Genomic DNA, 13,451 nt, shown 5'->3' on the forward strand with positions numbered 1-13,451 from the left:
TCTGACTATATAATTGCTTGAAAGAATAGGTTAGATATGTATCTTTTATTGAAGTAGTGAGATGTCCATATTGTTAAATTAAAAAGCTGTTGAAAAGTATAACATATATAAAATGGCTCAATTTTTAGGGAAAAGCTATCATTATATATAAACATTATAGTAAAAGATTTATAAATATATTTTTAGACCGAGGACAACAGTTATTTCTGAAGGGTGAGATTGAATGGGGTCAGAAGATAATTAAAAATCTTAACATTTTTACCTTATACACATTTGTATTATTTGCATTTTTATGATAAAGAAATGTGTAAGGGAAAGACTGAGGAAGAATAAAATTCATAACAGATGCTTACTCTTGTTTCAGAAAAATAGGAGTAAGGCAGGCACTCTCAGCTATGTAGTACTGGAGAGCTCCTTTCTAATATCTCCCACAAATTACATAGGCTACTTGGGCAGTAATTACTCTTCTGCTTTCTGTAGATCGTCAGTTTTCTCAAAGCTATGAAAGAAAACTATTTCACACAGAATGAATGGTGACAAACAGATGAAATATCACACGTAAATAAAATTCAAACTGTGCAAGTACAGGATTGAGGCAATGCATCTTAATGGACGGGCATTTAGTTAGGAGTATATTAAATAAACTGACAATGCGAAAGGGCCAACTGGAATGAATGTGAGTGGTTTATCAGCTACATAGCAGGAATGCAATATCTAGGATGTGGAAGTTAGTCAAATGACACTGTATCCTGTGCTGGTAAGACCATATCTGGAGTCTTATCTTCAGTTCTGGATGTTGTATCTTAAAAGGAATGCAGGCAATGTAAAATCTTTTCTAGAGTGATCAGGGTTGGGGCAGGGGGGCAGTGGAATCACTTGAAAACATGCACTGTAAGGCACAGGTGAAGGAATTGGGCACGTTTAGCCAAATGTTTGCCAGCTGTCCAGCATCTAGCAACACTGGGCTGGAGTACCTGCTCAAATAAACAATTTTAGCTTAATACTGATTGACAGCCACATCCTAAGCTATTAGGCATTTGAGATGCAAAGATGAAAAGACATGGACCCTGACTGCCATGGACTGAGTCTAGTGGAGGACTATACATACACTGGAATAGTATATAACTATTTCCAATACAGTGTGATAAGTGTCATAGTACATGTTTAGTACAAAGGTATCATGGAGAGATTATGATGAACTCTTTTGTGTTGGTGTCAGATAGAAGGGACAAGCCTTCAGAGAGAAATTGAATTCTGAGCTGGGTTTTGAAAAATAAATTTGTTTCAGTGATTGAAATGAGAAGATTGAGACAGTAAGGACTACTTCACATATTTGAAAGGATGTCATATACAAGGATTAAAATTACTCAGTACATCCCAGGGATCTCAGGGATTAGTTGGGCGCAAGGTACTGAGAGAGAATTTTAGAAGGAATCTTTAATAGTCAGAGCTGTCCAAAGGTTTCTCTGGAATGTTGAGTTCACGGTCCCTGAGTGTGTTAAAGCTCAGGTAAGTAAACCCTCATGGTACAGAGATCAAGCAATGGATAGAGTGAAATAAAATGAACTGAAAATAGTGAAGTACTTAAGGGCTTGGGTTCTAGTATCAGTCTCCTAGAATTAGCTCTTCTACCTTTTGGCTCTGTGACTTTGGATTATTATGATAATTAACATTAAAGGCCCTGGAACATAGTAAGTGCTAAATAAGTAACAAATAAGTATTAGCTATTATTGTTGTCATTGGATGGGTGATTGGTTGAAACACTCTTTAAAATTCGTCTCATTTTGTGAAACTTTGAATTTCTAATTGCATTTAATTGTGTGATGAAATTCCCATGAATTAAGAACATGACAGTGAGGAAACTGGAGTAAAAATAAAATTGTAATTGTTAACAATTTAGCAGCAAGGATATGAATGAAACTTTGGTCTCTTGAACTAGAGTTTATTGATCTGTCCTTTTGGGGTCTTGGAACTGTTCCACCTACCCATCCAGAGTACTTTCAGAAGTGTTTCTATGGCATGATTCTCTCTAACTTGTGTTTTTCTTGCTCTTATAGATAAAGTAGCCTCCTAAGTAGGCATGCCTGCCCAAATAGCAGGATTGGAGATCATGGATGAAGACCGGTTAATTGAAGAAGTCTTGGATAAGTTTGTTAATTGTCACGAGCAAACATATGAAGAATTTCTGAGCACTTTTACTTATATTTCAAAAGGTAAAATGGAAGAGTAAACTTTTATTATACTTTTATGTTTTTCCTGCTTTTTCAGAAAGAACCTTAGACTATTGAATAAATATTCATTTCATTCCTTTGATCAGGTAATTTTTACTAGGGTATTCATGACCGATACATGTAAATGTGAATGATTTTATATAACCAAGAGTTGAGTTAGAGCCATTGAATTTGAGAGTTAAAAAGAACCTGAGAATTTCTCCTTTTGAAGAAATTCAAGTGCAAAGAGTAGAGTCTGTTAAAAACATATTTAATACTTACAGGAAATATAATTGCACTTATTTGGACTCTGGAATCCCCATTCACTGGTTCTGTGACCTAATAACATAGGGATAACAATAGTTCTTCCCTTACAGGTTGATGAGGTTTAATTGAGATAATCCCTATAAAACCATCAGGATAGAGATAAACTCAAGCCTAAAGGCCAAATCCGTGCTTTCACTATGTGTTTTGTTTGGCTCACAAAGTGTGGTTGTTGTTGTCTTTCTTATTTTAATTGAGTGAACATTTAAAAGTTGGGACATTTTTTTTTATTAATTAAAAAAAATTAACAAACAAAACATTTAGAAATCATTCCATTCTACATATATAATCAGTAATTCTTAATATCATCACATAGTTGCATATTCATCATTTCTTAGTACATTTGCATCGATTTAGAAAAATAAATAAAAAGACAACGGAAAAAGAAATAAAATGATAATAGAGAAAAAAAAACTATACGTAACATACCCCTTACCCCTTGCTTTCATTTACCACTATTTCAAACTGAATTTATTTTAACATTTGTTCCCCCTATTATTTATTTTTATTCCATATGTTCTACTCTTCTGTTGATATAGTAGCTAAAAGGAGCATCAGACATAAGGTTTTCACATTCACAGGGTCTCATTGTGAAAGCTATATCGTTGTTCAATCATCATCAAGAAACATGGCTACTGGAACATAGCACTACATTTTCAGGCAGTTCTCTCCAGCATCTCCACTACATCTTGAACAACAAGGTGATATCTACTTAATGCGTAAGAATAACCTCCAGGATAACCTCTCGACTCTGTTTTAATCTCTCAGCCATTGACACTTTGTCTCATTTTACTCTTCCCCCTTTTGGTCGAGAAGGTTCTCTCAGTCTCTTGATGTTCATTCTCAGCTCATTCTAGGGTTTTTCTCAGTCCTTTGATGCTGAATCTCAGCTCATTCCAGGATCTTTGTCCCACATTGCCAGGAAGGTCCACACCCCTGGGAGTCATGTCCCACGCAGAGAGGGGGAGGGTGGTGAGACTGCTCGTCATGTTGGCTGGAGAGAGAGGCCACATCCGAGCAACAAAAGAGGCTCTCTTGGGGGTGACTCTTAGGCCTAAATTTTAAGTAGACTTGACCTATTTTTTGTGGGGTTAAGTTTCATGTGAACAAACCCCAAGACTGGGGGCTCAGCCTATAGCTTTGGTTGTCCACACTGCTTGTGAGAATATCAAGAATTCAACTTGGGGAAGTTGAATTTCTCCCCACTCTCACCTTCCCCAAAGGGGGCTTGCAAATACTTTTCCAGTCACTGATCAAATCATTCTGGGATTCATCGGGGGATCACTCTGGACAAACCAACAAAATCTCATGTGCTACCTGAGATTCCAAGTACTTATGACATTCAATCAAACTATCTACATGAGTTATATTAGGAAATGCTCTAGTCAAAATCTAAATTTTGTAACAAATAAGCATGTTTTGCTTTAGTCTTACACATAATGTGACATTTTGAAATATTATCATCTATTTTCAGCACCCTGCAATAATGACAATTCTTTGTTCTTCCTCATACAAAAACATTTTTAAAATTTGTACATTGTACATTTCACTATTATTATACACTCTAGGCATCCCTAGATTATACCATCTCGATCTTTAACATCTATCTTTCTAAAAGTTGGGACATTTTATATCAAAATCTTGATTTCTGATTTTTCTTGATTACATCAGAAAATCTGTTATTCTGGGGTCAGCATTCACTTACCCAAGGTAATAATCAAAGCTCAGAAACCAAGGGCTATTGCCCATGAGCTTGTGAGGTATTTAGTTTGTCATATTCTTTGGCTCTCCCACAATTTAAGAGTGTGCGTATGCACTGATTTCAGTGGCTCTTATAGGTTGAGTTATAGTTTTTGTTCTAGGTTTTCCTTCAGATTGCCTCTAGCTTGTTTTCAACTTTAGACGTTCCTGGGTCCTTATTTGAGAGACCATTGGCTCTCTAGCTAACTGCACCTTGGGCTCACCTGGTATGCTTTTAGAACCTGTTGATGCAGAGTGTACCTTAAAACTTGGGCTGGGCTTCAGGAATCAGTAGTTTGTAAAAAGCTCCTCTGGTGATTCTAATGTGTACCCAAGGTTATGAGCAGGGAATTTCATAGTCTCCAAGCTTGTGGCACTCTCAAGATATCTGACTTGTGATTTTGAAGTGATGATTCATGTGTCCTGAACAGATGTGATAGAAAGATAGTTATATCTAAGATTAGGAAAGTGATTACAACCTGTTTCTTTTATTGTACAAGGTAGTTGGAATATCATTATCTGTGGTTTTGTTTATATTTAAGGGAAATGGAGAATTTATAAAATATCTAGTTAACTTTGGGGTTATATCATATCTAACTTGCTTTTATATGATATGTTGATCATTCTCTGGTCTGTGAACTTGGATTCAGGAAGAGGGGTGCTTTCTCTGAGCTGAATGATTAAAAAAATTTTTTTTTTATTATATGATATAACATATAACCAAAGAAAGAGAAAAGCAATAGTTTTCAAAGCATTCTACAAGAAGTAGTTACAATACAGATCCCAGAGTTTGTCATGGGATACCATACCATCATCTCACATGTTTCCTTCTAGCTGCTCCAGAACACTAGAGGCTAGAAGGAAAATATATATATATATATATATATATTATCATCACTTTAAATTTTTTTTCTTTTTTATGTAAAATAAAATATATACAAAAAGCAATAAATTTCAAAGTACAGCACAACAATTAGTTGTAGAACAGATTTCAGAGTTTGACATGGATTATAATTCCACAATTTTAGGTTTTTACTTCTAGCTGCTCTAAGATACTGTAGATTAAAAGAAATATCAATTTAATGATTTAGCAGTCATATTCACTTGTTAAAAGCTACCTTCTCTGTATAAATCCACCATGACCTTTGATCTTTCTTTCCCTCTCTTTAGGGGTATTTAGGTTATGGCCATTCTAACTTTTTCATGTTGGAAGGGGTTGTCACTAATATGGGGTAGGGAGATGGAATTAGCTGATGTTCTGGAGAGGCTGGACCCTCTAGGTTTCAGGACTTATCTGGTCCAGGGACCTGTTTGGAGGTTGAAGATTTCTGGAAAATTATCCTAGTGCATGGAACCCTTGTGGAATCTTATATATTGCCCTAGGTGTTCTTTAGGATTGGCAGGAATGATTTTGGTTGGAGTTTGGCAAGTTATGATAGGTAGCAATGTCTAACTGAAGCTTGCTTAAGAGTGACCTTCAGAGTAGCCTCTCAACTGTATTTGAACTTTCTCAGCTACTGATACCTTATTAGCTACACATCTTTTTCCCCTTTTGATCAGGATGGAATTGTTGATCCCACAGTGCCAGGGCTGGACTCATACCTGGGAGTCATCTCTAATGTCACCAGGGAGATTTTCATTCTTGGATGTCATGTCCCATGTAGTGGGGGGCAATGATTTCACTTGTAGAGTTGGATTTAGAGACAGTGAGGCCACATCTGAGCATCCAAAGAGGTCCTCCAGAAGTTACTCTCAGGCATACCTTTAGGTAGCTAAGCTTCTCTGCTACCTACATAAGCTTCACAAGAGTAAGCCTCAAGATCAAGATATTGGCCTATTGATTTGGGTATCTCTAATGTTTGACCACATGATCGGGGGATTCCCTAATGGTAAAGTTTAATAGTTCCATATTTTTCTTCCATCCCTCAAGGGACTTTGCCAATACTTTTTGATATCTGCTTAATATATTCTAGGATGTATCCAGGCATTATTTTAAGCTATATAGGATTAAAGGCTCTCATTCTTATTCTGGGCTCCCTGTGTTTCAGTTGTTCAAATGAGCTATCCAGACAGGATGAATTAGATTATGTGCAGATTTGTCCAGAAAATTTAGGTTCCGGACAAATTTTTGTCTTTTGTCTCAAAGAGTAGGTGCAGTTCTAAAATATAGAAAATGCCTTCCTTACCCCTGTGTTCTGAATTACTTTAACCCCAACCTAATTGCTTCATTCTTATCTCTAAATACCAGGTTAAGATATATAACACAGCCTCTCAAAATGCAGTAATAGTAATTACCATTCTGGACTAAGTGTAACTGCTATAAGAGCTTACAATCTAGGCCCTTGTTTTCTTATAAGCGTTTTCTAAAGGAGGCCATACAATAATTATTCTTTCATTTCTGGCTTATTTTGCCTTACCAGATGTCCCTCAGGTTCATTCACATCGTTACATGCCCCACAATGAGCCTAATGATTTAACCACTGTGCTTTGGATCCAAACATGGCAGTATGGATGGCTCTAAGGGAGGTGGAAACAAGGGTAAAACCAGCAGAGTTAATGCCATTCTCTTATGTCAGTGACATTTTGATGATCCCAGTTACTTTAGAAATTTTTTGTAAGGCTGACATTCTGTACCCTCAAAGAGTAGGAAATTCCTGCAAGGATGTTGATATTACAAGGGGATCACAATGGGGATAAAGGGTTTTCAAATTCTGATATAATCATTGCATGCCAAGAAAGCAGCTGTTGCAGATCTGGTGACTTCATTTTGAGTTCAGTTTTATGTCCCAAATTGAGTTGAAATAAATGATTATGCAAGTCATATAAACAACATCTTCATACACATTAGTTTTTTTTTTTTTCCCTTTCAAAATATCTCTAGGCACCAGTTCACATTATCAACTAACGGCCTGAAAAAAATTCCTCTTAAAACAAAGAGCTGTGAGTGTAAAAATGTCTTAAACCAGTAAGCATCCTTTCCCCTCCTCCCTGAAACATTTAATTACTTTCTGAAAAACCAGACAGGGCTTAGGGACAAGTCTAAGAGTTGAATGATAGTCAGCAGAATTGGTCAAGGTGAATGTGGGTGTTTATTTCTATTTAGGAAAGCTGTGAAAGCTATTTCTTCCAAGTCCCTGTTTTTACCCCTTTCAGCCCTTCATTTGACTCAGTGTGTTTGCTTGCTTCGTGACCTGTAGTGGAATCTTCTCTCTTAAGGTGGCTATCACTACATATACTTTTGTACATTTCCCTAGTAAATTTGGTTTCTCAAGTCCATTACCTTTTCTACTGATTGACTGTTCTGTTTGTTTTTATAATAAACATCAGAATGCACATGGGATTCATTCTTTTTCCATGAGTGTTAAAAGGGTCAGTAATCCTATTAAAAATATTTTCCTGGAAAAATTAAGTTATAGTATTATTGAAAAAAATTCACATTATTACTTTAAACTCTTGGAAAACAGTTGGAAGCTGTTACTATTATAGCATAATTTTTACTATAGTACATTTATATTGATCGTAATTTGCAGTTTTTTTAGAGTAGCTGTTTTTTTAACAGTGCTTGATAATAAATGCAATAAATACAATGCTCTTTTAAAATGTTTAAAGAGGCATATTAATTATTAGTTTTAATTAAACAGGTAGTTATAAGTGAATTCTTAACCTTGGCTTTAGTTCAAGAGCATAAGACCAAGTTGTAAGGTGTTTTATATATATATATATATAAAATATTGTTGTGTATTTATAAAGATCAGCCTGCAGATTTTGGTTTTATTCTTTATAGGTGAAGACATTATTATACCATTGACATTATTGAAGATATGAGAAAAGCTAAATTTCAATCTTTGTATCTCAGTTTCTATGATTATTTTATAAAGTCCTATCTTTGTATCTCAGTTTCTATGATTATTTTATAGTCCTTTCTAGAATATCTATCTATAGGAAAAATGTATTTTTCCTCCTTGTCTGTCATATTTCTATATATTTTTTTAGGTTATAAAAACACAGACATAAATACTTATATTTGATTTTTTGTTAATACCACATTCATTCTTTCATTCATTCATGCTGTGACTGTCTTGTTATGGTCTAAGTATTATTTTAGGTGCTGAGGATCAAAAATTAAATAAGATGTAGTTTGTGTTCTCAAGCACTCAGTGGGAGAAATAGAGTGAGAGATGGTTGGAGAGTCCAGTTGGGGAGATAATTAAGCAAGCAGGGAAGTACATTAATGGACAATAAATGCTGCAGTGGAGAGAAGCAGTGGGTGCTGTTAGGGCTTATAGGAGGGCCCTCCGACCTGTATTTGGAGCGAGGGCAATGAAGTATCCCACAGGAGAGGATGATGAAGGAAGTCTGGGATAACCACTGAACCAAAACTTGCCTAGGGCCCTAAGATATTAAGTAGAGTGAACACAGGACGTTTTGACACATTGGAGCTGAGTTTGACAGATATTTAAATACTTCCATTGGTTGATGGTCATTTTGGGTCACTGTTCCCTTTGTTTGATGTATAGATCTTTTTTTTTTTTTTACATGGGCAGGCACTGGGAATCGAACCCAGGTCCTCTGGCATGGCAGGCGAGATCTCTGCCTGCTGAGCCATCATGGCCCACCCTGATGTATAGATCTTTTAAACAGTAAGTCTTCAAGATGGAGATGTAGACTTGCTTTAGTAAGGTTTAGAGTTACTTTTAAACTGCTAGAAAAAGGCTGTTTCTTTTATTTCTTCCCACACAAGTATTATCATACTATCCAATTTATATAGAATATTCACTCCCACCTTTTAGAGGGTTTTGTTACTGGTCAAATTGCCATTACACAGAAACTATATTTGAGAAGCCTGTGACTTAGAAATTGACATTAAACCCTCTCAACTCTATGTGTTTCATCTGGTAACCTTGGAGGGTTACAGTAATTATTTTCTCTGCAGTTTGACCCAATTTTCTTTCTTTCTCTCTTACTCTCTTCTTCTCTTTCACATACAGTTATTTCACATGGAATTATCATTCTGATTTTGTACTTCAGGCTAAAAATTCCCATTAAAGTTGCCCATTTTACCAACTCTTCGGTTTAAAATAGTTTGGATATTTATCTACTCTAGCCTGTTTGTCCAGATCAAAGATTTTGTTTCAGATTTTGATGTTTGTTTCCAGTTTTTAATGTGATTCTCATTTCATTTGCAATGCATTATGTTTTTAGCATTTTATTGTTCTTTAACATATATTTGGAAAAGAAACTGTCAACCCTTCCTGATTGTCAATATTTGAACACCTACTGGATTTTGAAGATAGTTTGAAAAATAGAATGCAAAATATTTCATTATTAATATTTTTAATAGTATTATATTTGAAATGATAATATTTTAGGAAATTGGTTTAAATAAAATATATTATTAAAATTAACTTCACTTTTTTTACTTTTTAAAATGTGGCTACTCGAAAATTTAAAATTGCGTAAGAGGCTTGCATTTTATTTCCATTAGACACTGCTGATATAGACTAGAGGTTCTCAAACTGGTTGAATATCAGAAAGACATGGAATATTTTTACAAAAATGACAGCTTTCCAGATCCTATCCCAAGCTTACTAAATGAGACTCTAAGAGAGGGGTCTAGGAAAGTATATTTATATTTGTTAAGTTCTAGAGATGAGTCTGATGTACCACTAGTATTGAGAACCACTTGTCTACAGGACAAATTCTGATAATGCATTCCCTTAAAACAGGACTATCTACTTTAAGAGACCAGATAATTGCTGAAAGCTTTTAGAATTGGAATAGACAGTCTAGCGCTTTTTACTTTTAGATCCATTCATTCATACATTCACCAAGCATTTTTATGATCATATTTGTCACAATGACATACAAAAAACAACCATCACTGTTCCTTTTTATTGATCAGAGAACTGAAAGTATTATAGATCAGTAAGTTGCCTGAGTTCAGGTCAAGGATTCAAACTCTGGACTCGAGACCCTCTGTACTGGTGTACCTCTCACAGAAACATCTGAGGTTGTAGGATTATAAAGAAACCAGTCTAATATTACTGAGAGCAGCTAACATTTATTAAGTACTAGGTATTGTGCTTAGCAGTTTTCATGAGTCATTTCAGTTAATCCTTACAGTAGCCTAGTGAGGTTTATATTTTAAGTTTATTATTCCCAATTTACAGATGAGGAAACCGAGGTTTTTAAGGTTGAGTAACTTGCTCAAGGTCATGTAATTAGTTAAGTGGTGTAATTGAACTTCAGGCCTAGTCAAGTTGACTCCAAAACCCACGCTGTTCTTCTTTGCTTTTCTGTCCTCCTAACAGCAGTGGTCAGTTTTTCTCAAGATGGGGAGTCACTGGCGTATACATAATATGAACAGTAAGATGTGATATGAACAGTTGGATGTGTTACCTCCAAATACATTTATTCTGTCTTCTCTAGAGTGTAAGCTCCATGAGGGGAGTCTTCTTGTGGGTTTCGTTCACCACTTTACTCTAGCACCTAAAACAATCCCTAGTAATGTAGAATGAGTTGACAGTCAGTAAATATTTGGGTAAGTGAAATAGAAAGAAAACAAAAGGAATGACAGAATGACAGACAGAGAGCCTCAGGCTGAAGAGTAGCTGTACTTAACAGTCCCAGGAAGAAGAGTCCGCTAAAGAAACCGCACCTTGATATCCAAAATATGGATTTTTGAATAGTTTTGTATAGTTGGTAACTGGGAGCCATAATAGAATTTAAACAGAAAACAAAACAAAATAAAACTGAAAACAGATCTTGAAAGCGATTTTGATAGGTAGAGACAAGGAAGGAGAGAAAATCTGAAGCCAGGGAGACTAGCCCGGAAGCTTAGCAGAAATGCCTGTGGAACTCTGAATGAGGTTAGTGCAGGAGGAAATGGAAAGCAGAAATGCCACTGCAGGTGAAGGAGTGGCAGCCCTTGGTTCTAGGCAACTGACAGAGGATTAGGGAGAAGAAAGAGTCAAGGTCAAGTCACAGGTATCTTGCCCAGGAGATACTGAGACCCACAGAGGCCAAGTTACTGTTCAGAGTGACACAAATCTCATTTCAGGAATCTTTTGGTTTTTGTTTTGTTTTGTCTTTTTTTTCTCTGATTGTGTGTATGTTCTGTCAAGAGCTTAAAATCTTGGACTGGGATTTGGCTCATACTTGTGGACTGATAAATGTTGAGTTGTCAGTTCAGCCAAAGGAAAATCAATCACTTCTCGTACTCGACAACTTCTAAAAAATGTAATTAAAAATGAAACTGGTGACAGCATATAACACAACACATTTTCTCAAAGTTGACATATCATTTTGGTCCCAAAACTATTTTGAATTTGAACACTAGACAGTCATCTTTAAGTTCCATGGGGGTACAAAGAAAAGCTTTTTCCAATCTGAAGAATGAATTTAGAAGCTGCTATAGACAAATACCACAGAGAAACATATAGAAAGCAGCTGGCCCTCTTACTAATTTCAGAGCAGGAAAGAAATTTCAGCAGAGCATAAAAACAGCTTTCTGTCATAAAAGAAAACACAAGCAGAAAAATAATCCTTGCAGTGTAGCCTTTTGCAGTTGTTTTCTGTCAAGTATTAGATAGAGACCAGCAGGCTTAACATTGTTTTGATACCCTTGCAACTGGCAGATTGTCTGCTGGAGGAAGTTGGAAACAAACTGACCAGCTTTATGCTTCCAGGTGGTGCTTAAGCCACATTTTCTGTGCTGTTGTTATCAGTCATTTAATTCCCTACTGAATATTGAGCAGTGTTTTTACTTCACAGGCCATTTGCTGTGTCTTTCTGTTTCCTTTTTTACGTTAGCCATATTAAGAAAAAGAAAAGGTAAGCTGAGAAGCACTTTTGCAAATGTGAATTTAATAGTAAAGGGCACATTTGAAGATAGCACAGCAAGTAGAAATAACCATACTTTAAAATGAAGACATTGGCCGTTGGAATAATGTTAACCTCAAGAGGAATTTGCAGAAGGCATCACATGAGTGGGCTTACTAATAAAAGCAACTAAGCAGTTAAAAAAACTAATTAAATTGACCTTTTATCTCAAGGGATAGAAAAAGAAAGCCATGTTATTTTAAAGCTTTTTAGTGATGTATCTTTTGGCACTGATGAAAAGAATGAAAGGGAAGGGAAATTTATATCAAGTATAAAATCAGTAGCTATCTGTATGTGACCTCTTTATCACACCATAAAATCAAATATCAGGTAGAACACTGAAGGAAAAAAAAATATTGAATGAAGTGAACTAATTTATAGCAGAGTCCTAAGGAAGAAACTGCATCAGCAGTATTAACCTGTTCTTTCTCACTGGGGAAACATCTGCAAGCTATAATTAAGCAATTTTCATTTGTTTCTCTATTTCTTTTGGCATCACTAAATTACTACAGTTAGGGAACAAATTGACAAATTAGGAAACAGAAAACTGCTGGTTCAGTTGTAGAAGGAAATCACCCCCCACCCAAATTATGACAGACTTTGAGCTGATAGAGCCATTTTAGATACATTAGCATAAATCTTCAGTTGCATTTGTTTCAATTCGTATTTATTCTACACATGACTATTTGGTCCATAGATAATTGTTTGTTTATTTGTGTGTCTGCTTTAGATATAATTGGATAAGGAAAGAGAATACATATAAGTATTTACAACATTTTGAATTATAATCCTTAAATTGATTTTCTGCAATGCATTTAATGCATTGTATTTTGTTAGGATAGATATATTTTCTATTACGTTTTCTCAATGAAGATATTATGAGAATTGTATTTTATTTTCTTCAGTTCTCTATTTATATCTTTTCAACTTACATATATACTATATATGTAGTATAATATATTTTATATGTGTACATATAAATTAGAGAGGTGAACTGTCTCAGACAAATGGAATTTTGAACTTTTGTGAAACACAGGGAGAGAACTACTACAGCCAACTAAACTTTTAAGAGGGTCACTACCAACCTTTACATAGGTGATTTAAACAATATTGAGTCGGTACTCACTGTTTTTTATGTTTCTTTTATTTGAGACATTGGTTTTAGTTATGGCTGTTAAATGCACGGCTATTACTTGAAGGAAAGGGGTAAATTGCTTGAGTGGAAACTGAGGTGGTCATTTAATCAATTCAGTGGGCACTTATTCAAATCTGGATGGTTTTAGCAAAATATTCTTT

General features: G+C 35.3%; 1 protein-coding gene across 2 annotated transcripts in view; it reads left to right on the forward strand.

Annotated features, from left to right (window-relative positions):
• Positions 1-13,451, forward strand: part of IFTAP (intraflagellar transport associated protein) — an 83,604-nt gene that overhangs the window by 16,520 nt on the left and 53,633 nt on the right. Inside the window, exon 2 of one of the 2 annotated variants that reach the window (XM_077114442.1) lies at positions 2,058-2,213. The exons of the other annotated variant lie outside the window; for it this stretch is intronic. Coding sequence (XP_076970557.1) covers positions 2,081-2,213 — 133 coding nt within the window. The 5' untranslated portion in view covers positions 2,058-2,080. The remainder of the gene's footprint in view (positions 1-2,057; positions 2,214-13,451) is intronic. 2 annotated transcript variants of the gene reach the window in all.

Source organism: Tamandua tetradactyla, chromosome 8 (genome assembly GCF_023851605.1).
Source record: "Tamandua tetradactyla isolate mTamTet1 chromosome 8, mTamTet1.pri, whole genome shotgun sequence".
NCBI classification, from domain to species: Eukaryota; Metazoa; Chordata; class Mammalia; order Pilosa; family Myrmecophagidae; genus Tamandua; species Tamandua tetradactyla.